Here is a 24890-nt window from a genome sequence, read left to right on the forward strand (position 1 = left end):
ATCAACTGCAAGAAACTAAACGAACACGAGTCACAAGGATTTACGTGGTTCGGGCTAAGACGAGCTGCAAGCAACCAGGAACTTCTTATTGGTTTAACTTACTAGGGTAGGGGAAAAAGAGGCATGTTATTATGATATCATTAATTAAGTTGAAGATAATAATACTATGTTGCAATCAGTCAGCCAGTTAGTTGTATATTTATTTAATTATTAGGTTAACAACCAATCATACATATAAAGAAAGCATAGATCACAGGACAGCAGTAATCATTGTGATAAATACCTTGCATCATAAACTACCGAATAACTTTGATCGTTGAGTAAGATCAAACGAAATTAATTAACAATCAAAATAAATAAAACTTAGAGAATACATTATTATTATTTGAAGCAAGGAAAGACAAGGTTTGAAATAAGAATTGTACCTCAAAAAGAAATAGAAGAAACTGAAAGAAACAATATGGAGATTATGATTTCAGAGACAGATAATCAATCAATAATAATAATAATAATAATATTAAGGTAAGGGAAAAGAAATGTGGAAATTATGGTGGCCACAAGCAGGAATGGACGGTGGAGATGGAATGAGAATCGGAGGGTGGTGATGAGGGAAGACGTGGCAGGAGGTGCAGCAGAATAATCATTTTTTAGTGGTTGGGAGATATTTGTGTTGGATGATGCTTTTTGACACGTAGATTGTTGTAACTTAGTTATGTGGCACTACAAGCACCACTCAACTTGCAATATCATCACTCAATTAACATGGTTAAATTATAGCTACATTTTCTAAATTTTATTTATGCTCAAATAAGTTATGAATTCGTTAAGATTGTTTAGGTGGGCCCCACTCAACTTGGAATTTGAAGTATGAACTTGGATAATGTTATGGATGCTCTTAGCTACTTCATATCATATTTAGGAATTAAACAGACACAGTCTGAGAACATGAAATCATTTTAAACGTTTGTTCATACAAAGACCATATTTGTTATTCCTTGAAGGCCTCAAGGACCGGAATTTTCTTGCCAACATATATTAATATTAATATAAGAATAAAAACAACATTTATCAAGAAATGGAATGACACTTACATGCACTTCATCACCAATATATAAACATGACCCATGATATATGGAGAGAAGATATATAACAAATAGAACATAAATTAATTAAGACTAGTTCTGTAAGATACTAGAGTTAAACTCATCAACTGTGATATACAATCGACAACTTGTCTAAACTTAGATTACATCATTTAAATTAAACTCCTCTTTCTACTGCTGCTAAAGAGAAAGTTAGATGTATTGGGTATATATTTGCTAAATATATAATATCAAAACAACATCAACACTGTCCCAAACTGAAGCATATATATTGTTAATAACTAGCAGAATGTCTCTTGGATGTGTTGAACCAGGTCCTCCGCACTTAGCTGACATTCAATCCCAATCTAATAAATATAAAATCCAGTAACAACCGTTAACATACATCAACTAAAACAAGAATATGTATTACATATGTAGTTAGCTCGAAAAAGGAAAAGGCCTACAAACGGCTGACCTTAATCGTGAAGGAATTCACCATAGTTTCATCAGCAGTGTTAATGCCAGCCTGCAGTATTTCAAGAGAAAGGTCTTCAAGAACCGAAACTATTTTCGTTGTTTGGCCTGGCAAGCGCGGTGAGACAGTCTTCAGAACAACATTAGAGCCTGAAAACTTCACCTCAACGTCAGCAAAGGACGATTTTGAGTTTGCAACGAGCTCGTTAACGATGTCTGAATTTGATGAAGAGCTGGAAGGTGACGGGGCGAGTGTTGATGATGGTTGCTGCTGCATTAATCTATGTCTGTAAGGACTTACTGATTGAGGAGTCCTTGGGCTTAAAACATCACTATACACTTTTCTTTGCTTCTTTGCCTCTAGTGATTGAAGTACTTGTTGTAGTTCGGTGATGTAGTCGACTACCACTTCGATTATTGATGCTTGATCACTCTGCACTCGATAATATTAAGTAACACAACACATATTATTAAAAGAAATCTAACTCTTGAATATACTTTTCAAATAAAACAAACAAGGAGACAACAATTTTCAAAGTTTGACTGTCTGTTGTCGATCCAAATACTGGCCAAACTGCCGTTCTGACTAATAATTTTCAAAGTATGACCATTCAATAAACGTACGTACCCTTTTGACATAGAAACAAGGCAATAAGGAACGAAGAACGGCTAGGTGCTCGTTCATCTGCTTCCTCCGGTTGCGCTCCACTGCAATATGTGCCACTTTCTGTTGTCCATCTGAGTTTACATGACCACCATCTTCCACCGGAGAAAGCTTCGGCCGCTTCCTCTTGAGCGAAGTATTAGACGGTAAATGATCATCAACTTCTTTAGCATGAGACGGACTCTTAAATGGTGCGGCTATGGATGCGAATTCATCTGAAACACCTTCAAGAACATCAAGTGTACTGAAAATGACATCAGAAGACAATGCAAACTGCTCCATGTAAGTATCAAAGACATCAGTCAAAGAGGTAATATTGTCATCACCCATTTTGATTATATTTCTAAAACAAGGAATTAGATGAAAACCAAAATAACAAAATCTAGAGATATAAATACACGAATCTTATCATAAATGTTTTTTGTTTATTGTTTTTTTGAACAGCCATAAATGTTTAGATCTTTTTAATGTTTTAAATTCTTTTATGGAATTAGTATTTTTTTTTTAAACATTGGTTTATAGACGATCCTTCATTTCATAACTTGTCCGGTGAGTTGTACGACTCTCCTATTTTCTGCATGGCATAACCACTAGCAATTAAACCTAAAATGGTTACTTTTTTATCTTAAATCTTACATATCTATATATAAATGAAACCAGGGGTGGATTTAGTGTTTGGTCAGGGGGAGCGTTTGCACCCACTCAAGTCCATAGTTTATTTTATAAATTTTTAGTATATTAGGTCCAAAGACCCAAGTGACCCATCCAAAAAAAAAATTAGTGACCCATCCAAAAACAATTTGGTGACCCATCCAAAAGATATTTTGAATGCTTGTGTAATTTGTAGTGTTGAAAAAGAAGCACTTTTAAGTGTTACGAATGAAACTGTAATTGACCGTTTTCAAAAGATGAAATCACGTAGAGGTCAGTTGTAATATGTATTTTGTTTATCTTTAATGAAATTTATTGTTTACATTTCTATACGTAGTTTGTTTAATGTAAATTTTTTACTCGACCCATTTTGGTTTGACCTGGTTTTGTTTAACTTGTTTTAGTTTGAATTAACGAGTTCTAGGTTGAACATTTTTTTGCACCCACACTACAAGAAAACTGTTCTGACACGACCACCCCTATACCGACCACAATTGTGGTCGCTATAGAACACCTGTAGCGACCACATGTGGTCAGGATAAGGTTTGACCAGATTTCACTTCCGACTAACCTTTTACCAACCACATGTGGTCGGTATAGATTTAGCGGGAATTTTGGCGCCTCGTGAAAATTTATCCCCACCACATGTGGTCGGGAAAAAGTAAAACTCTTGTATTTTTTATTTTTTTTTAATCTTTAGCTGGGTGAAAATGTTATTACAACACCTATACTGACCACATGTGGTCGGGATAGGGTTGATAAGTTTTCTTTCTTTAACTTTATTAGCTACGAAACAGAGTACTGACCACATGTGGTCGGTATAGGTTGGCTTAATTTCAATTATTTTTTAATTTAAGTTAGCGTGAACACTATATTTGTTGGCGCCATCAAGGAAACCTTTTTCCCGACCACATGTGGTCGGGATATATTTTTTAATTTAATTTTGATTTAATTTTTTGCACTCTCGTCAAACCTTTTCCCCGATCACATGTGGTCGGAATAGGTTGTTTTATTTAATTTTGATTTTATTGCATCCTGAACCATTGAAAGAAAGAAACAAGGTCGTTTGATAACTTCTATCCCGATGACATGTCACCAGGAAAAGGTTTTTTTTTTTTATTATTTTGGTTTCCTTTATATAAATTAAATTAAATGACAACGTTTTAGCCCCCCCCCCTGACATGTTGTCGGGACAAATTCCTTTTATATGTTTTAATTTACTTCTAGCAATTAAACGAAAAGACCATGTTCTGAATAGATTATTATATATATAATACTAATTTATAAAAAACTGAGAACGTATGAAATAATACTAATTTATATGTCCTTGTCTATGTATGTATGTGTTGTGTACATTTTAATCTTAACATGAGAACGTAGAAAATAATACTAATTTATAAAAAACTGAGAACGTAAGAAACAACATCAACCACAATACCTAATTACATAAAATAACAAAGAAAAAAACCTAAAAATTACAACAAAAGAATCAAAATAAAGAACAATATAATAACAACAAATAGCATCAAATACTTATAATAGCAAAAAAAAATCTAATATTGACAACAAAATATAAATAAGCAAATAATTATAACGTCTCATAATAAAAAGTTAACAAATACGAACAAAAAGTAACATCAAACACCTATAAAAATAAACCTAATGGTAACAACAAATTGGTTTTTACTATTTTCATATTAATAATAAAATGTATTTCATGTTAAGAATAAAATGTATTTGATCATATTTTCATGTATGCATTTGTATGTATGTATGTATGTATGTGTGTGTATGTATGTATTCATGTATATGTCTATGTTTATGTATGTACGTGTGTATGTATATATCTATGCATGTATGTATGTATGTATATGTATGTATGTGTGTGTATGTATGTATACATGTATATGTCTATGTTTATGTATGTATATGTGTATGTATATGTCTATGTATGCATGTATGTATATGTCTATGTATGCATGCATGCATGTATATATGTGTTGTGTACGTATGTGTGTTTGTGTATGTGTTATGTATGTATATGCGTATGCATGTAAGTATGTCTATGTCTATGTCTATGTCTATGTCTATGTATGTATGTATGTATGTATGTGTTGTGTACGTATGTGTTTTTGTGTATGTGTTATGTATGTATGTGCGTATGCATGTAAGTATGTCTATGTCTATGTCTATGTCTATGTCTATGTCTATGTCTATGTCTATGTATGTATGTATGTATGTATGTATGTATGTATGTATGTGTGTGTATGTTGTCTATGTATGTATATATGTATGTATGTATGTATGTATGTATGTGTGCGTGTGTATGTATATATATGCATATATGTGTGTGTATGTATGTATACATGTATGTCTATGTTTATGTATGTATGTATGTGTATGTATATGTCTATGTATGCATGTATGTATGTATGTATGCATGCATGTATGTATGTATGTATGTGTTATGTATGTATGCATGTATGTATGTATGTCTATGCCTATGTCTATGTATGTGTGTGTGTGTGTATAGATATATGTCTATGTCTATGTATGTGTGCGTGCATGTGTGTGTGTATGTATGTATGCATGTATGTAGGGATGAGCAAAATCGGGTATTGGCACCGGTACCGATTTAGTATCGTCGGTACCGAATCAGTACCAAAGTTTTGAGTTTCGGTACTAGTATTTTCCGAATTTTATCTTCAATACCGGTACCGGTACCGAATCGAATATTTTGTTACCGATACCGGTACCAAGATATCGTGATTTTCAATACCGGTACGGTCCCGATCTCATTCCAATGTTTATGTGTATATGTTTTAGAAAGCCTATACCGACCGACCATATGTGGTTGGGATAGGTTTGATTTATTTTTGCTTTAAATTAGCAATTTCCAAGTTAGAAAATATTTTCACAAACTATATGGTGACCACGTGTGGTCGGGCCCTAATTCCATTTCTTTCTATCGTTCGTTTCACATCTCCAACTCACACCAAGTGCCATCACAGCCCTCCCTCCCTCCAACTCACACCGTGTGTAGTGTGCATGATGCCTCCATCACCGTCACATCTCCCTCGTCCTTACAAGGTTGAATCTGATTTATGTTTAAATTATGCACACATAGCCCAATCAGAAATCTCGTCGGTTAGGCGTATTGTTTATCATTTCTCGTATACTTGCAGATGACTATTGGGAATACCCGGTGTGTGCTCAAGAGGTATGGTGTTAGATCCCCAAAATTATCTTATATTTCCTTTTTTGTTGGGGCATAATGAAAGCTAACCAAAGTCGGGATTTTATCGTGTTTTGTTTGTTAATAATGTTTGATATTTGACTGTGAATATTCTAATTAACTGAATTTAGGGCTTTATTTGGGTCTGTTTAATATGGATCAGTTTGAGTTTGGAATGTTGCAACCTCCATCTCCTTGTAATTATGGGTAAGGTTGTTAAAAAAGGTGGATGCTCTTTTGAAACGACTCGTCTGTAAAGGAGCCAATCCCGAGCTCATACGGCTCACAAACTGCTGGTCATTTGTTAGCAGCTCCTGCTGAATTTTTTTATTGATTTTTAAAGACCGGCTTTGTTTTTCTAACCTTGGGCTCGGCTCATAACTTGTTTTTCTAACATCGGGCTCGGCTCATTTAGTGATTATTAATAAAACTTAAACGAGTCTATGCTTGGCTTGAGCTCGTGTAGTACTTTAAACAAGTTAAAGCTCGGCTTAGGCTCGGTTGTGAAATGTAATTAATACATAAAAGTCCAAAAGCGGTAAAATTTAAAAATACACAAGGCTCGAAGAGCCTAAACAAACTTTCCATAAAAGACGCGAGCTCGGGCTCGATAACTAAACGAACTTTATTTGAGGATTGGGCTTGGCTCCAAATTCGAAAAGGCTCAACTTTGAGCTTTTTACTGATCTAAACTTCAGTAGCTTGGCTCGTTTTCATACATAACTTGAACCAGTCTTTTGTTACTTTCATGTCTATGTTGACAGGTTGGTTAAGGCGATCAGGAGTTGACTGGCCGAGTTGCATACATGTAGTACAGAATGGTATGTTTTACATCTGTTTCAAGGTTTTTAAGTATAAACTTCATAAAATGATTCTTCACAGCTTGATGTAATTGTTTATATTTGAACTTTTGGTAGGAGCATAAGGTTTAGAAAAGTAAAGAGGAATATGGTATCAAGAAAGGTTGTGGGAGCTGTAATTCAAGGACAAACCTCATACAGTTTCTTTCAATTTTGTAAGTATATCATTTCATTTGCTAGTTTACACTTTTAGGTTACACTTTTAGTTTTTTTTTCTGTCAAGTGAATTTTGTATTTGCATTTTTAATATGTATATATTGTTGATGTGTATGCATATATGCATATATATGTTGGTTAGTATTACGAACACAACTAGTTTGACTCGAAATATGAATGTTTGTATGGGAATGTATCGATACGTACATATGTATATTGGACTTATAGGTTTGTTTTAAGTATATTTGCATTTTTGTTAATATGTATTAATGCATTTATTATAAGTGTATGCAAATATGCTTATATATGTTAATATAACGAACACGTCCTATTTGACCCGCCATGTTTTTTTCCCTTTAATATAGGATACAATTCAAGACGAGCTCACTCAGATGCGAAGTGAAGCGGGTGATTTTCTAGTTGATGAGGCAGGGTGTCTTAGACGTTCACTCAGTCTACGCCGTGATTGGGAACGAGATATTCAGCGAAAGGTTAATATACAACCAAAATTGTGGCGTGCATGTACTAACAACCAAAATTGTTTATTATTTAAAATTAATAAACAATTTTATAGTAAAATAAATAAGCGGGTCAAGGGTCTCGCCAAACCCAAATAATTTTTAGACTAGGTTATAAAATCTCATTTATTTGTTTACCCTTTTATCATCAAATCCTACGTATATTATTAACTTCGTTACAATATATAAAATTAAAATCCAAAAAAATATATAAATATTATAAACGAATAATATAAAACAACCCATAGTATGGGGATAAAAGCTAGTTATTATATGACTACTTTTTGATCATTCATAGTGGTTTCATTATAACATAGGAGAATTATCAAAATCACCAGACAAGTGCCGACACAAACTACAAACTACATGTATTTTTAGGTTCTTCCATTAGTGCATGTGGGTGTTTATGCATGGTGTAGGTATACTTAATTGTACATGTACATTCTATCTACTTGCTAGAAACTTACATGTACATCTCCAAATTAATCTTATCTGGACTCATGTTTTGACTTGGTGTAGAATATATAGGACCAACCTTTCACTCTTAATTTAGGTTAACTAATTGTTGTAATATTACTTTATTAACTTTCCACATTTTGTATTGTGCACAATATTTTACCTATTTCTAGCTACTTGCTGGGATTTTTACTAATGAAAATATTTTCACCCGTTGAAATATAAACTCATTGTATTAGATATTTTGCTGGTCGTTAAAAAAAAAACTCAGACAAAAAATTCAATCATACATGTGATATGATTTGTTACAGGATTCGACAATGTCCTAGAAGAATCGAATCACAAATTTCCCCCTTTTTAGCCGATATATGATCATTAAATACTCTGAATGCATTAGTTGCTTTGGGAGTTAAATGTGGGCATTTAATGGATCATGTCTTAACCATTGGATATATGCTGACTTATTAAATTTCCAACTTTTTTTTTTCAATTTTCGAATCCGATCACTCGATCAAATATATTTTTTAACCGATTTCAAGTTATTTTTACGCGTTATATAAAAATCATCACGTCTAGTACTTATTAGGTAGGCCTTCATGATCCAAATGATTCCAACAAATCCTCATATGCATGCAATTAATATTGATGTATGTCAGGTCATTATGATGGACAGAAATACACAAATTAAATTGGTATTGTGTTGGGTATCAATCCTAGGAAAGAAGAAAACAACAATACATGCTAATACAAACAAAAACAATATATTGTGATTCAAATTAAATCTAGGTTGCACGAAATTCAGTTTTGTTTTTGTTTTTTAGCTTATGAATGTTGTTGCATATCATGCATAAGCATAGCATCCAAACCAATGAGCCCTAGGTTCTTAACTCCCTCCCAACTACTTCCAATTAATGGTGGTCGACAGGAACAAATGGCGGCCGGTGTCTGATTAATTATAAATGGTTGAGAAGATGATGATGATGAGTTTTGTACTTTGTGTGTGTGTGTGATTCAGTGCATGAATTGGAAGTAAGAGTAAATTTCAAAAGTTAGTTAACAGTGGAAGTCTTATAATTATATTAAGTACGTGCACACCCTGCATGCAGACTGCAGAATAACATGGTAGCAGCAGCCAGTTAGCCATCTATTCATTTGTTTACGATATACATACACCTACAACTTGCATTAACAGCCTACATACATACATACATTGCATGCTTGCATGTTGGGGATTTTAGAAATAGCAACCTGGATATATAATTCAGAGTGTCGTATGAAAACTTTCAAATTAAAAGTTATTTTGGTGGATCTCCAGAATATTCTAATTTGGATAAACCTCTGAAATTGAGACAAGAATTAAGTATAATTTCGTGAGGAAGATGAACTGGAAATCGATCAATTGAATAGGGCGTAATATATATCTTTAGAAGCAGTTAGGGTTAAGATATATAATTGTCTTATCAGTTATTATTCAAATTTTAAATTTAATTAATATGCCTCAAAATTAAATACTTATGGTTAAGTGTGAACATAATCATAAATTAATATTAACCTCGGCCAGAGACTCTGCCCACCCCACTAGGGGTTCCCGCCCCTAGGGCACCGCAACAGGTGACGCTGTCTCCGGACCCGTGTTCGTTAAGGGTTTCGCCTCTAACATCATAATAAACTAAAGCACGCGTGCACTCCGCACATCTCGAACTTGCTTAATGTTTATTATTGATTAAATTGATCGACCAGTTAATCCAATTACAGTTAAATACTAACAATACATGTATGCGTACACATATAGATACATATGTATATGTGTTAGGATGCTAAATATTGTACGTATAAGTATATAGATACATACATACATATGTATATGGTGCAATAAAGTTGTCTGATATATATCACAGCAAATCTGCAAATGAAATGAATATGAATGTAAATTAAGAAGCTTCAATGCCCAGACAGAGCATGATTTCTCCGTGTTTGCCCCCACACCCCAATAATTCTCATTCAAAAAAAAATTGTCTCTTCACTTTTGGTTTCAATTCTTGTCCCCTTCTTTAAAACCTTTTATCATAGTACTGAAGTTAACTAATTAGTTATGATAAATACAAAGATGAAAATGCAAATGAATACATGATCAATATTTAAGTATATAAATATAAAGTTCAAATGTAATGGTTTATATATCAAAAAACGTGTTTTGTTTAAATATCTCATGCCGATTTATATATTAAATTTTTAAGACTTACTTTTATAATGAGAAATTTACATATAACTAGAGTAATTATGTAAACATTGGAGTATTTATTATTACACTAAAACTTTTGGACTAAAGTAATTATTATTATACTATATTATTTTTTATAAGTTAATTACTAGGTTAAATATGTAATTACTCTAGTTATTTGTATGTTAATTTTATTTGTACGTTAACTTTCCTTAAAATATATATGTCATATATAAGGGATGACCACAACGAGTAAATGAACACTTGAATGGGGAAATCAACCCCTTAATCATACCACGAGACCATAATATCCTTGTTCAGTGAAAATAAAGGCCCACGAGTCGTTGCGAGCCCCATTCAATGAAAACAAAAGCAACACTTTTCAAACGAACAAATGAATGCTCTAACGAACAAATGATGACCACAGCGAGTAAATGAAGACTTGAATGGGGAACTTAACCCATTAATCATCCCACGAGACTATAATATCCCCGCTTAGTGAAAACAAAGGCTCACGGGTTGTTGCGAGCCCCATTCAGTGAAAACAGAAGTGACACTATTCAAACGCACAAATGAATGTCCTAACGAACAAATAATGACCACGACGAGTAAATGAAGACTTGAATGAGGAACTCAACCCCTTAATCATCCCACGAGACCATAGTATCCCCGTTTAGTGAAAACAAAGGCCCACGAGTCGTTGCGAGTCCCGATCAGTGAAAACAAAAGCGACATTTTTCAAACGAACAAATGAATGCTCTAACGAACAAATGATGACCACATCGAGTAAATGAAGACTTGAATGGGGGACTCAACCTCTTAATCATCCCACAAGACCATAATGTCCTCGTTCGGTGAAAACAAAGGCCCACGAGTCGTTGCGAGTCCAGTTCAGTGAAAACAGAAGCGACACTTTTCAAACGAACAGATAAATGTCCTAATGAACAAATGATGACCACAACGAGTAAATGAAGACTTGAATGGGGAATTCAACCACTTAATCATCCCACGAGACTATAATATCTCTGTCCAGTGAAAACAAAGGCCCACAAGTCGTTGCGAGACCCGTTAAGTGAAAACATATTCGAGTTTTTTTTTTTACACAATTTAACAATATAGTATAATATGTTATTGATAACATTTGAAATTATATTTTTTTCAATTATTAACAAGCATGGTTTGTTGTTGATTTTTTTGATTTCATCAAATATTTTGGAATATATAGTAACATACATAATATTTTAATATTTATTTTTATAAAAATATATAAACATAATATAAATAGGATGTAAAAAAATATGAATAATTATTGATTTATGACATATATTATGATTAATTTATATTTTAATTTTAAAAAGAAAATAAATATAAGTTCTGATTAAAATGCGAGAGAAAGATAGGATGTATGTATTTAAATATTATTATTGTTTTGGCGTACAAATGAAAATTTGAAATTGGCGTCTAATATTAAAATGAGGACAAAAGAATTGATGGCGGTTCTAGGATGTTCCAAAATGATAATCATGTCCTATCAATCAATATATGATTCGTTTCAACAAGTTAGTGAAAAGCAATTGGGATTTTACATGAAATATTTACCTAGGGTGACGCATTCATATTATTGATTTCTATTTTTTACTTATTCTAAAATGTCATCTTTAATGAATCTACTATTATAATAAATCAAAATGATGGCTCAACCACATATCTTTTAATTGATTTAATATTTTGCTAAGTGTCATCTCCATCTTTTTATTTTTAACTCTTAATTATTTTATTGAAATAAATCATTTAAAACATTCCATAAATTATTCATGTATTACATCAAAACACTAGAATTCTAACATGTTTTTTCCTATAATATTTAATTATAACAAAAAAATGTTTTTTTAATAATGCCCTTCTATAATATTTGTTTTAAAATTTTAATATAACATTCCACATCATTTTTGTTTGAAAAAAGTAAATGATAAGTTGAATGTGTTAATTACTTACCGAAACGATATCACCGAAATAAGTCGAGATGAGTTATTTGAAGTTATTTGAAGTAAAACTAAAAAAATATAAATGATATTTGACGTAAAACAAAAAAATATATTATTAAAGCAAAAAAATACAAGTTATTTGAAGTAAAACTAAAAAATATAAATGATATTTGATTTAACTAAAGCAAAAAAGATATACCGTATGCATTATTTTCTTTGTCGGTGGGAAATACAAAATCCTTTTGTTTTAAAGAGTTTCGAATCACACTTTTAATATGTAAGGGGATGAGGATCGAGGGAAATAGTTCATCCACTTGAATGAAGGTGAATATTGTTCGAGAATATTTTTTAAGTTGGAGGTTTATAAATTATAAGAATCGACTTTGAATTATAAGATCATGTACTGTGGAGGGTGTGAGATGATGTGGTCAAAAAGGCCACACATGAAACACTACATTGTCCTCTCGGTCAATGAGCGTGCTATTTATTTATTTTTAAGTTACAAGAATTAATTAATTATAATATACAAATAAGTAAATTGACTATTTCTCAAAATATATTGTGGCCTCCCTTATTCCTCTCACCACCTCACATTCAATATTTAGCTTGTTAATTTTATAAACAAGCTAATCATAACCATCACCTTTTCTTATCACCCAAACATTACTCTAAGCGTAACTTCGCTTGTTGCCTCTCTTGTAGAGCTACAACACACAAAATGGCACCAACCAAAACTGTAAGGTTCACTTCCGGTACCATGGCCCAGTCTAATCTTGATGAACAGACTAATAATGGTTCGTGTCCTTTTCACTTCGCGTATATATATTTGTTTGTGTTAATTTATACACATTAATGTGTGATTATGAAACAGGATTAACAATTGATCAAGGGATCGCGTGTGTGTTAATGCTGGTAGCTTTGGCGCTAACGTACCTAATTCACTGAATTGGACTTATCGTCGTCGTCAGTTCTCCTTTTGTTCTTTGAGTAAACGAATTCTAGAGTGTCGCACGCAATCAAGAGAGTGGTTGCCTAGATAGGCTTGGGATCTTGTTATTTGTATAGTTGAAGATTTTGACTTTATAGATTGCTAAAATTTTGATGTTTATACTCTACTTAAATAAGTTTAATTAACACATTTTATGATGACTGATTGAACCATCTAACAAAATGATCAATCAAACAACGTTTCGTTTATGTTCCAACTCACTAAAAACCAAACATGTTTTTCCCAACCAATTTGTCATCGCTGACGTAGTATCTTCCTAAAAAAAACCTAGTAAACCAAACCGTTATCCTCGCTACAAGTTTACAGTCGTTCAACACGACAATCAATAACTTGAGCATTTCTCAGTTACCAAAATCAAATACAAAATTATAACTTTGAATGTAACCAGTTCGACTACGTTTGTGGAGAAAAAAAAATGCAAATAACAAAAAGAACCGAGATTAGTTTTGTTATCATGATCGGCAATGCCTGGAGCATTTAAATCTACCAACTACCAAAACTGCGTATGATGTATAATTATTCACCTCCTCCACCACCATCGAACCACAAGTCAGAAAGTATAATGGAATGAACACTGCTTATAAGTCATAACTCATTAAGTTGCATGTTGTTGACGATGTAGAGCATACTTCACAACTTCATAAAACGATACCACAATTCCAACCGAAGGTCCTGCACGACCCACACGTGGACCCACCCCTGTAAATAGTCCCCTCATTCCCCCATCCCTGATCAGTGATCATTCAACAAACAAAAATGCAATTTAGTTACAGCTTATGAGATGTTACTTGCTGTTAAAGACAAACATACCTCCAAACCTCCATCAGAGTTTGCCTAGTCGTCATCCTTAATGCTCTGATAGGATCCTTCTGCAATAACATAAAAGTGAATCAAAAAATTTAAGCAAAGATATAAATTGATGATCATTCATGATCTTCAAGTTTTAAAAAACCGTAATGAGAAAAAAAAAGTTCAAGAATATACCTCTATTTGTCTTCGAGTTTTTGCAACATCAAGTGGACAGGTAGCGGCGGCAGCAAGGCTGCCTGCAACAAAACCCGCAGAGAAATTTGCTCCAAGCACACTCACAGCATTGGCTTCATCACCCACCAAACTCAGAAGCCTTCTTCTTACCGGCTCAAGAGTAGACCAACAGATGGCAGAAAAAGGTACATCACGAGCAAGCTGGGCCCCGAGACCTGTCCAAAGCGCTCGGTAGCTTTGCACTGCAGTCAAGACAACCCAAGCCAATTACAATTAATGCCTTGAAAATCACATTATCATTAAAAAAACATGCAAGTTTAGATTTATTAAAATAATTAGCTTACCGTTGTTCTTCATATTTTCAGATGTCTTGACACTAGATAATACATCCACCAACGTCTTCCACACTCCAGGAGATTTTTTACCACTGTTGAAATCTTTGAATGCCTATGTGTACACATTCATTTTATCATTTATAAAACAAAATTAATTAAAGAAGCTACTTCATTAGACCTTTCAGGTTTCCAATTAAAATGTGGTCACTAAAAAAAACCTTTTTATTATCAAAATTACCTGCATGCGGGTTCTAGCAAGTTCTATAGGATAGCAGGTAGTACAAGCCAATGAGCGTGACAATGATCCGGCCAGTAAAGGGGCGTACGGGGTCATGCTTGGGGCATTCTGAGCTGCAAACTCTTCAAACCAATTACGGAATATGTCATAGCAGGGGAGATAGATCCCCACCTGTTCAAACAAAATATTGATAATATATGTTAGCTTTAACCATTGAGCAGTTAGGCTTTTATTAATGAGTAATGACTCAGCAACTTCATGAGACTTACAGTTGGTATAGCTAGTGCAAGACCAGCATTTGTGCCTCTCCATAATCGTGCAACTCCCTCCTGCAAAGACGAAGTAGTTATCTCAATATTCAATAGTCAATACAACTTTAAAACCTACAGTATGATACAAAGAAGAAACAAGACAAGGAAATGTCAACCTGGCGAATAATTTTGTAGAAAACATCCAGCGTTCCTTTGTACTCGAAACAGTCTGGTGGACAGATTGATACCGTGCCATGTACTCCAGCACGGGTGCATGTTGGTGAGCATTTCAGATCCGCAAACATCTAAAAAAGACGTAATTTATAAGGAAATGTAAGATAAGATGATTACAAGTATTTAGCTAACCCTGATATACAAATCAGTCAACTTAAAATATGTTATCTTGCTCAAATTACACCCATGGAGAATAAATATTAAAAACAACCATATATTGTTTCACCAAGAATATCCTAGCTTATTGTAACCTATTTTGCTATGATAAAACTGGCAAAAGTTAGATTATATAAGCATCCCTAACTGATTGTTTCTGGTTCCTCAAGTAGTAATGATCACTTTAAAAACTCGCATCCAAACATTAACATATTATTAACTAGAGAAAAAAGATTGCAGAACATGCTAAAAGATATTGCATAGCACGCATACCATGTTTGGTCCAAATACCGCCATTCTACTTGTATGATTAGTCATCGGATGTGAGTACGCAACACCAGCAGCCTGTGCTTGCAACCTCGTCTGTAAAATCACATACATACAAAAAGATTCAAATCTCATTACCTTGGTCCTGAACACCAAACATATAGCTATAAATAAAAGGACTCCCGCTGACCAGACACCACACGTCATCTATACGACTTGTCTAGGGCTATACGAATCGTATAGGTTCAGCTTTTTGTCAGATATTGTTGACCGTTATAAATACGAGTCGTATAAATGTATCTGAGTCATATAGACCAATCAATATAAACCATATAGTTCATCCACGAACAAGCGCGCAAGATATATGTGGCATATACAAGTAGGCATGTAAACAAACTGAACGAACACGAACAAGGACATGTTCGTGTTGGTTTATGCACTTTTACACGAACACGAACACATATTTGTGTTTGTTTGTTTAAAATCTAAACAAACGGTTCACAAACATAACTGAACAAAGATAAACAAGTATATATGAACAAATGTAAATGAACACAAACAAACATGAACAAATATGTAACAATTAAGTAGACGACTCTTCAAGATAACATTTAATTATTTTCTATTAATATGTAAACAAACATAAATAAATGGACATGAATGAACATAAACAAACGATCGGTTCATTTACAGGCCTAATACAAAGCATATTGTTCTTCAGTGATGAACTAAGTATATGCATCTCATACTATACAACATCTAAAATTAACTTCAATGTGAAAATTTCATCTTCAAACTGTTAATATCAATTCATAAAACCAAAACCCTAAAAAACCTAGTACAAAAATAAATTAAAAAAAAAACATACTTTGACGACATCAAGAGGGTTAACAATAATGGCGGAGAGAACGGCGGCGCCGGCGGCGGATAAAGCTCTTTCCGAAAGCCCTAATTTGTCATTGGACGACTTCAACGGCGTAGGCACAATCATATTTGACGACGACGAAGACGAGTCAGATATCAGCTCTAGTTCGTATTCATGTGTCGCATCTCGATCCAAAGAACTCATGAACAAATTATTATTATTATTTATCATTTCCGTTCAAATCAAAACCTTGACCAATAGGAACCTAATCCTGTAACAGATTTCATTGGTGATTTAATTGAATCAGTTGCTATTAAGGAGAAGAGATATTATTATTATTGTTATTTATTACCTTTTGATCGCAGCTTTTATTGAAAAAATTACGGAAGAGGAACAAGTGATTTTAATTTAATTGGAATTGGAATTGTAATAATGTAAGGTTCCCAAATTGGTGGAATATAGAGAAACGCTCTCAGGCCACAAAGACTAATAATATTAAACCGAATTAGGGATGATAATGGGTCGGGTTTAGGTATTTCCAAACCCATACCTGGTTATAAAAGTCAATCCTAAACCCGTCGGGTTTTAATCGGGTAATTATCCGTCGGGTTTCGGGTTTTCCCATCGGGTTTCGGGTTTCTTATCGGGTTTTGATAAAGTACCCGTCGGGTATACCTGGCTCAAAACCCGCTAGGTTTCTACCGGGTTTTGACAAAATATAACTAATCGATTACAAAGATTGTTACCATAAAGATAAAATGTTTCAAATAATTGACATAAACAAGTTTTGACAACTAATATATTTAGAATATAGTATATTATATCGGGTACATCGGGTATATAATCGGGTAAATGTGTTTATGTTATCGGGCAATTGGGTCAGGTAATCGGGTATATTAGAAATCCCAAACCCATCCCAAACCCGCGAAAAATTTCAAAACTAATCCTAAACCCGTCCCAAACCCTAATGGGTCGGGTAATATCCGACCCATTTATATCGGGTTTTGGGTTTTCCCATCGGGTTCGGATTTCGTTGCCATCCCTAAACCGAATGAATAATTATAAAAATTGATTGTGGACTTGAAAGGGTTTTGGGGCTTTTCAGACGTGGCAAATTATAGAACAAAACCCATTGTTGGCTCATTCGTCAGACATTTCTTTTTCTGATGTTAAACCTGCATAAATCAGGGTTTTTAAATATCCGGGTTCAGATATGGAATTGGGTTCGGGAATGATCGGGTATTCGTAATACCAGGGTCGGGTTCAGGTCCGGGTATTGTCTCTAAAAACCATACCCTGTGCATCGGGTTCGGGTCAGGTATAGAACCGAGTATTTGAACACCCTATTTTAAGGTATTGAAAAAACCCTATTTTTGGGTTTTTCGGGGTATTTTTCGAGTGTAGATTAGATTTTTTAAAATGTTGCACTTTTTAGGGGTACTTTTCAGGTATTTTTAAGGTATTAACCGGTTATACAACGGGTATTTGAAATACCCGGTTTCGGGTATTGGAAAAACCCGGTTCCGGGTATGGAACCGGGTCGGGTTTTCGTGTATTACTAGGTACAAATCGGTTCGGTTCAGGTTTTAGTACCAAAATGCATACTCTATTCACGAGTAGGGTCGGGTACGGGTTCGAGTATTAAAAAGCCGGGTATTAAAAAAACCGGTTCCAAATTTTATTTCAGTTTCAGGTTCAGGTTTTTTGTGCGCCTCTAGTTAAACCTAGGGTCAGTTTCTTATGTTTATTAATTGAGAAAATCCCTAGTCCATTTTAAGAGAGATTCTATATTTGGTTAAAAAATTCGAAAAATCTCAAAAAGTTCTATTTAAAACTCACGGAACCGTGACATTTGAGTTCGTGCCATGAGTTTTCGTTATCGAATAAAATTATGTCACATGTCTGATGTCTTACTTGATTCGTGTGATTACAAACCAAATCCACCGGATCCGTGAGTTTTGATACAAAAATCTTCTTTTTGATAACAATATTCTCTGTAATGTTTCACCATGCATTAGTGCATTATCACAACACTATTATACTATACACACCTGTTCAAATGATTTTAACATTTTATAAAACTAAATATGAATGAAAGAAAGTGAAGAATAAAAACACACCGAAGCTCTAAAACGTCATGCCCACCCAAATGCATCAATTTCTTGGACCGATGACTACATCAATTTTGAATGTTTCAGTTGGTCTTGGGTTGATCCCATGATATAGTCCTAATTGATGACCAAATAATAAAACGGTTTAAAGGAGAGTTTAGTTGAGGGATTTAAAGTTAAAATTGATGAAGATGGAAAAGGTTAATTTGTTAACCGTTACACCAATCAAAATTAAAATAGTATAATTTATCGGTTCCGGTTCTTCAAAATCTATTTAATTTTTTAAAAATCAGTGCCCTCAAATAATACTTTTCAATGAATGATAATTAAAAATACATAAATTAAAAATCAACGGTTGAACAGCTTTTGGAAAAGAAAATTTTCTTTGACATAAAAGAAACTGCAGTCTTTTTCCCATATATATTTATTTATATTATTAATAATATTAATTTTATGGTTCGCATGATACGAGTCATTGGCCATGCCTTTTCTAATGTGATATAATGATGAAAAGTTTGTGTTTTTCAGTAGAGACTCAGGTTAGGTAACATTTTGAGGACATGGGCATAAGCGTAGATAAGTAAAGAGAAAATGATTCAGTCAAACCTGTACAAAAGAATTTTAGTGTTATATATTTGTGTATTTTAACATTGCACTCGTAGAAATTTCGACATTGAACCCTTAGAAACCTTTACACTGAACCCTTAAAAATATTGACAATGAAACTTAACCCACATTTCAATTAAAAACACCAACTTATTAAAAACCCATAACATTAATTTTTTGCATTTTAATTTACATTTTGCTATTTTTTATTACGCGACTTGATCCAAACCGCTTAACCAGACCAAACAAAAATCGGACAGTTAGTAATACGCAATCGCTCGTCCGTCCCTCAAAAATTCCAAACCTAAACCTGAAAGAAAAAAAACATTGGCTACGCTACTGGACATGAGTGGCTCAATAAAAGAAAAATAAGATTTTAATGATATCTAATTAAATCCTCTTTATGTTTGTGTTTTGTCAGCAGTGAACCTTTGAACAAATATATATTCTCCGAAACTGAAGATAACCTGGAGAGTTGGTGGTTCCAAAGTTGTGTGCCACCAATCCATCTATCATCCCTGTAGCGAGTCTGAGCTGTTTTCTCTCTCTACACACACTCGGGACCACCTCAAACCCTAATCTCTATTATAATAATATTCAATGAAATGGGAGATGGAGATGGAAGAAGTGGAGGCGGTGCTGGAGAAGATATGGGACCTACACGACAAGCTCAGCGACGCCATTCACTCCATTTCCAGATCTCACTTCCTTCACTCCGTCAAATCCCTACGCAACACTAAACTCATCTCCGATGCTGACGTCAAATCAGGCTTCGTCTACGTCAAAGGCTTTCCGGTTGAGCACAACGATGACGACATTCACGACGCCAAGAGCTTGAATGCCATCCGTACCGCGCTTGAAAACCTAGAGGACCACCTCGAGTTCTTTCATGTCAGTTGTTTCTCTTTAATTATTGCTTCCTTATGTCTCCTGTTTTGACCTAATTTGACTTAATTGGGATTAATTAGGGTTAACAGTGTATCTGAACCGGTTTTAGTTGAATTTGGTCCTTTAGGCTAAGCATTTAATGCTGAAAAATATCGGATATCGTACGAGGACCGATATTTGAGATATTGGTTGTCGCGGTAGGATATCGGTAATATTAATATCATGCAGAATTTATATATATATTGCACTTTAATACTAACAATTCAGTATGCGGAGAGTAGGAACAATTGTAGCAAGTAGGAACTGATTAAGACACTAACACTAACATTAAACACTAAAAGTTGATATCGATCGGTGAAATATCGATCAATATTGCCGATATTTCACATAAGGATCGATAACCGAGATACCACCGATGTTGACTGCATAGGCTAATTGTAGGTGGCTTGTTTCTGTTCGTGGCTTATATTTGTGAATACATATAATCTGAAGCTTACAATGTTACATTACCTAATCTATCTATGGATTTACTAGTTTCATCTTAGTCGGTTAGTTACGGATTCCTAGTTACGGATTCTACCTGGAACAAGTGTACAGTTACAGTTGTTTCTTTTCAATTATTGCTTTCAAATTTGACTTAATTAGGGTTAACAGTGCATTTCCCCTATGTTATCATGCTTTGAACTGGTTTTAGTGAGTTTGGTCCTTTTAGGTTACATTTGCTTATTGCTAACCAGTTAATGCGGAAAAATATCGGGTATCGGTGGAGGATTGATATTTGAGATAGCGGTTATCGCAGTGGGATATCGGGAATTTTAATATCATGCATAATTTTTTATATATAAAACACTTTAACACTAACAATTCAGTATACTCTTCTACTATTGACAAACTATCCTTTTGCAATTTGCAAAACACTAACAATTTTAGCAAGTAGGAAATGATTAAGACTCAAAACACTAACATTAAATAATAAAAATTGAATATTGAGACTTAAAACACTGATATTGGGAATATCATCGGTGAAATATCGGTCGATATCGCCGAAATTATCAGTACCGATATTTCACATGAGGACCGATAACCGAGATACCTCTGATATTGACTGCATAGGCTAAGTGTAGGTGGCTTGTTTCTGTTCGTGGATTATATTTGTGAATAAATATTATCTGAAGCTTACAATGTTACATTAGCTAATCTATCTGTGGATTTGGTAGTTTCATGGCAATTGGGTACATGTTTAAGACACAATAAGACCTGTTAATTAAAAAAGGTGTGGCATGTGATTTTTTTTATTTTCTTAAATAATTGAAATAATAGGTTAGACTCTATCGTTTTCCTTTATTGGTACATGAAACTTAAAACTGTCCTATAGTCATGACATATAAAGTATTTTAACGAGTCGTATTCATGTTTGATACTTGTGTTAAGCACATTGTTTCCAACCTGTTAATACACGAGTTGCCAGCCTCTTAGTCGGTTTGTAACGGGTTTTACCTGGAACAAGTTTACAGTTGTACACTGAAAATTGCATGAGCAGTTATTTATTACTGAAAAATTAGAAATGGAGGAGGAATCCTCATGTGTAGATATCAAAACTAGTTTGTGGCACACAAGCATGAGTACATGTGGGCTAAGTAAGCTTTCTATTATAAGTAATGGGAAACAGAAGATCAGTATTGTTCTCTAACTTCTAACAGCATTGTGTCATTTTCTAGTTTGTGTTCGTGCTAAAGAAGCCACTAGGTTTGCTTTTGGGGAACACATCCATCAACGAATCAGCTTGTGTTCCTTCTTTTGTGCTTGTGCTAACTGAAAGCAAATCTTACGTGCCCGCTCTGTGCAATGCTTAAATTGATGTCTGTGGGCTGCTTATCTTTTAAGAACAATTTTAGAACCCATGTATATTTTATATTTCACTGGATAATTTTTCTTAGACTGTTAGATAAGTATTAATATATTTTTTTATATATTACATAGTATTAGTACATCTATTTAGTTGATATTCGTAGTTGGGACTTATATAAGAAGAGATTAGAAGAAATATTTAGTTATCGTTGTTAATTTGAGGGTTGATTTGGTATTCTGGCTGGGCACCATCAGAGAGGTGACCTATAATTTAGAACATATAGGTCGTTATCTAGTTTGATATCTTGTTAGTGTATTCTACTTTATCCAATTTATGGTTCTTCTGTCCCGTTTACTTGTATTCATTGTATCTGGGTCATATCAAATACATAATCATAAGGACAAGGGTTCATAGAATTACAAGCTGTTCTTGCCTGAGCATCTACCTTGACATTTATGAGGTTGTGATATTACATTCCATTGGTCTTAATCACAACTTAAAAATGTATCATGATGCATTATTTACGGTCTTGGTTGTTAATGGACACATTCTAGGCTTTTGAGCATGCCTTGAGTGACCTGGTATTTTCCAACTTGTTGTGAGTAGAACTTGGGGATAGCTTGTAAAAAGCTAAAGAAAGTTTAGGGCTGAAATCAACTTATTGTATGACCTGATAAAGTGAAATTGTGACCGAGTTTGCTACAGAAACAAATCTAGTTGCTAGTTGTTGATATTTATTTAGTGTCAAGTGTATATATATCTGTTTAGGAGTCGTTGATGTACATGTAAGTTTCTTAACATCTTCCGTCAGCTGTCTTGTACAACTGATCATCTGCAATGTGTAAGATCAGTTGCAATGATTTTGTAATGTGGTGTACTTATCAATTTATTAAATGTGATACCATGCATTATTTATTTTTAAATGACAGACTGTGCAGACACAACAACGAGCAGAGAGGGATGCTGCAATTGCTCGGTTGGAACAAAGCAGAATTGTACTTGCATTGAGATTGGCTGGTCACCATGGTAACAAGTACAAAGTTATTGAAGAAGCACGGGCTTTTGTTGGTGAGGTACAAAATCATGCTAAATTTGTCCCACCTGAGAATGGTGGTTACACGTCAGCAGAATCCTATGATGTCGGAAAGAGGTCAAACATTCTAGTCAAAGTTGTCATCTCTAGCTTCAACTTTGCCAGAAAGTCCCTGAAAGTTGATCATCTGGGTGGTGTGTTAGGGAATGCTGCTTTATTTGCAGTGAGCATGCTGGCATTGCTGCTTCTTCATCAGGTAGCGGATAGGGACCGCTACATATCGGATCTTCAACAGAGACATGAAGTTAATAACAAACTTAACAAAAATGTAACCAAGGTTTATGTACCTGAAGGAGGTACCTCTAATGGTATAGATGTGTTATCTGCCAGGGGTTAATTGATAACTAAAGACAGGTTCGGTTCCATCATCCATCCCTCGTTTTGCGTGTTCGTTTCTCTCTTTTTTTATCTGGCAAATAGCAATGTAGGGTATTATGGTTTGTTTCCTAAATTTGTATATTCTTAAGCTGTTTTTGTTTAGGGTGCATATCAAAGATTGAGCATATGAAATTTGTGTTTTAACGAGTCCTTATGATTTGATGGTATTTGCCTCTGAAATGGGTGGGTCTTTTTATGTTTGCTGGCAATGATCAAATAGTTGTGTTTTAAGGTTAAATATTATATGCATATACGTACACACATTTGTAAATACACCTAATATGTAAATAGAGTGTGCCTTTGACTACATTATTGATACAAGGTTAGAATTATAAAAGTCGTATAAGGTATAAACCCTTTTACATAATTCAGCCCCTCCTCTAATGTTATTTTTGGTGGTGGTTAGAGCACTAAGAATGCTTCCCTGAAGTCCCAGATCCGGAGGTGCATTTTCTCATTCGGACCTAAACGACGTAATGGTTCACCCACTTGCTCCTCTCCATTTTCTTCTTTGCTTCCCCTCCTAATCTGGATGTACTTATAACTTTACATGCTTGATTTGTTCTTATAACCGGTTATGATGCGCATGTTAAGTCACTTTGTCAATCGTATAACTCGATAAGATTCGATGCTCGGAAATAAATGAATTAACTTTACATACACACTAAAAAAACCTCATAAAATATTCTTGTTACTTTTTAAGAGCGGACTCGCACGTAAATGTAATAACAGAACAATTAATTATGTTTTTATCAGATTTTTATATAAAACCAACCGGAAAACACAATGATACATTATAATTGTATACTTCACAATCTGATATTGCTGTAAATCAACAATGTGGACCAAAAAAATCATAAACAAATCATCGATGTTGAGAGAAGATGAGTTATCACCTTTGACCTATGACGATTTTAGAAAAGTCATAATCTTCATTGAGGGTGTGTTTCCAAGTTTAATGAATGAACGAAAAAAAGGTATTTGGAATAAATGGGAGAAAAGAAAGAGATAAGAAAAATATGATGTAATTTTGTGTTTTATGGTTCGAAAGAAATAAAAAAAAAACTTAAAAAAATTATGTGTTTCTGAGTTGAAAGTAAGGGAAAATGAAGTTATAATTTTACAGCTATATTTTTTTAAAGTATTTTGTTTATAATAAATGGAATGGTAAAATAAAATAGTTTTTATTTTACCAATCAAAAACAATATAGTTTACCTCAAAATGAGTCAATACCGGCTATTTTTTAAATTTTATTTCACATTAAGAAGAAACATTGACATAAGAAATTGATGCAAAGTTGTCATTCTTTCCTTGCCCTAC

General features: G+C 33.9%; 3 protein-coding genes and 1 long non-coding RNA gene across 5 annotated transcripts; 2 read left to right on the top strand and 2 right to left on the bottom strand.

The window, feature by feature from the left end:
- Positions 1-1241: 1241 nt before the first annotated feature.
- On the bottom strand, positions 1242-2664 carry LOC143566208 (transcription factor SPEECHLESS-like). The gene is made up of 3 exons (XM_077052962.1): positions 2188-2664; positions 1561-1992; positions 1242-1450 (listed from the first exon to the last, which is right to left on the bottom strand). Exons 1-3 carry the CDS (start codon positions 2551-2553, stop codon positions 1385-1387), a joined length of 864 nt encoding a protein of 287 aa, XP_076909077.1. The 5' UTR covers positions 2554-2664; the 3' UTR covers positions 1242-1384.
- Positions 2665-6273: 3609 nt separating this feature from the next.
- Positions 6274-7655, top strand: LOC143566209 (uncharacterized). Of its 2 annotated transcripts, XR_013141201.1 has the most exons (4): positions 6274-6316; positions 6874-6930; positions 7027-7124; positions 7491-7655. It is a non-coding gene; the product is annotated as an uncharacterized LOC143566209 (long non-coding RNA). The 2 variants fall into 2 exon arrangements; XR_013141200.1 differs by lacking the exon at positions 6274-6316 and having other exon boundaries at positions 6539-6930.
- A 5817-nt stretch (positions 7656-13472) lies between these two features.
- On the bottom strand, positions 13473-17125 carry LOC143566234 (mitochondrial carrier protein MTM1-like). Its single transcript, XM_077052986.1, has 10 exons — positions 16997-17125; positions 16648-16915; positions 15786-15875; positions 15299-15427; positions 15141-15200; positions 14872-15042; positions 14643-14745; positions 14299-14540; positions 14125-14183; positions 13473-14042 (listed from the first exon to the last, which is right to left on the bottom strand). Exons 2-10 carry the CDS (start codon positions 16873-16875, stop codon positions 13910-13912), a joined length of 1215 nt encoding a protein of 404 aa, XP_076909101.1. The 5' UTR covers positions 16876-16915; positions 16997-17125; the 3' UTR covers positions 13473-13909.
- Positions 17126-19951: 2826 nt separating this feature from the next.
- Positions 19952-23763, top strand: LOC143566235 (plastid division protein PDV1-like). Its single transcript, XM_077052987.1, has 2 exons — positions 19952-20252; positions 23028-23763. Exons 1-2 carry the CDS (start codon positions 19962-19964, stop codon positions 23526-23528), a joined length of 792 nt encoding a protein of 263 aa, XP_076909102.1. The 5' UTR covers positions 19952-19961; the 3' UTR covers positions 23529-23763.
- The last annotated feature ends 1127 nt before the right edge of the window (positions 23764-24890 follow it).

The sequence above is a fragment of the Bidens hawaiensis genome, unplaced genomic scaffold (assembly GCF_021521415.1).
Source record: "Bidens hawaiensis isolate Kalapana, Puna unplaced genomic scaffold, B.hawaiensis_p1.1 tig00022752_1, whole genome shotgun sequence".
Lineage (NCBI taxonomy): Eukaryota > Viridiplantae > Streptophyta > Magnoliopsida > Asterales > Asteraceae > Bidens > Bidens hawaiensis.

What these genes read in the sequence shown, in the direction of transcription:
- LOC143566234 (XM_077052986.1), bottom strand. Translation starts at nt 16,875, where the DNA reads ATGATAAATAATAATAATAATTTGTTCATGAGTTCTTTGGATCGAGAT. An exon ending in TCTACAAAATTATTCGCCAG is followed by an intron (nt 15,201 to 15,298) that starts GTTGACATTTCC and finishes TCGTCTTTGCAG; the next exon opens with GAGGGAGTTGCACGATTATG. An exon ending in TTGCACTAGCTATACCAACT is followed by an intron (nt 15,043 to 15,140) that starts GTAAGTCTCATG and finishes TTGTTTGAACAG; the next exon opens with GTGGGGATCTATCTCCCCTG.
- LOC143566208 (XM_077052962.1), bottom strand. Translation starts at nt 2,553, where the DNA reads ATGGGTGATGACAATATTACCTCTTTGACTGATGTCTTTGATACTTAC. An exon ending in CTTGTTTCTATGTCAAAAGG is followed by an intron (nt 1,993 to 2,187) that starts GTACGTACGTTT and finishes TATCGAGTGCAG; the next exon opens with AGTGATCAAGCATCAATAAT. An exon ending in TGAATTCCTTCACGATTAAG is followed by an intron (nt 1,451 to 1,560) that starts GTCAGCCGTTTG and finishes TATATTTATTAG; the next exon opens with ATTGGGATTGAATGTCAGCT.
- LOC143566235 (XM_077052987.1), top strand. Translation starts at nt 19,962, where the DNA reads ATGAAATGGGAGATGGAGATGGAAGAAGTGGAGGCGGTGCTGGAGAAG. An exon ending in ACCACCTCGAGTTCTTTCAT is followed by an intron (nt 20,253 to 23,027) that starts GTCAGTTGTTTC and finishes TTTAAATGACAG; the next exon opens with ACTGTGCAGACACAACAACG.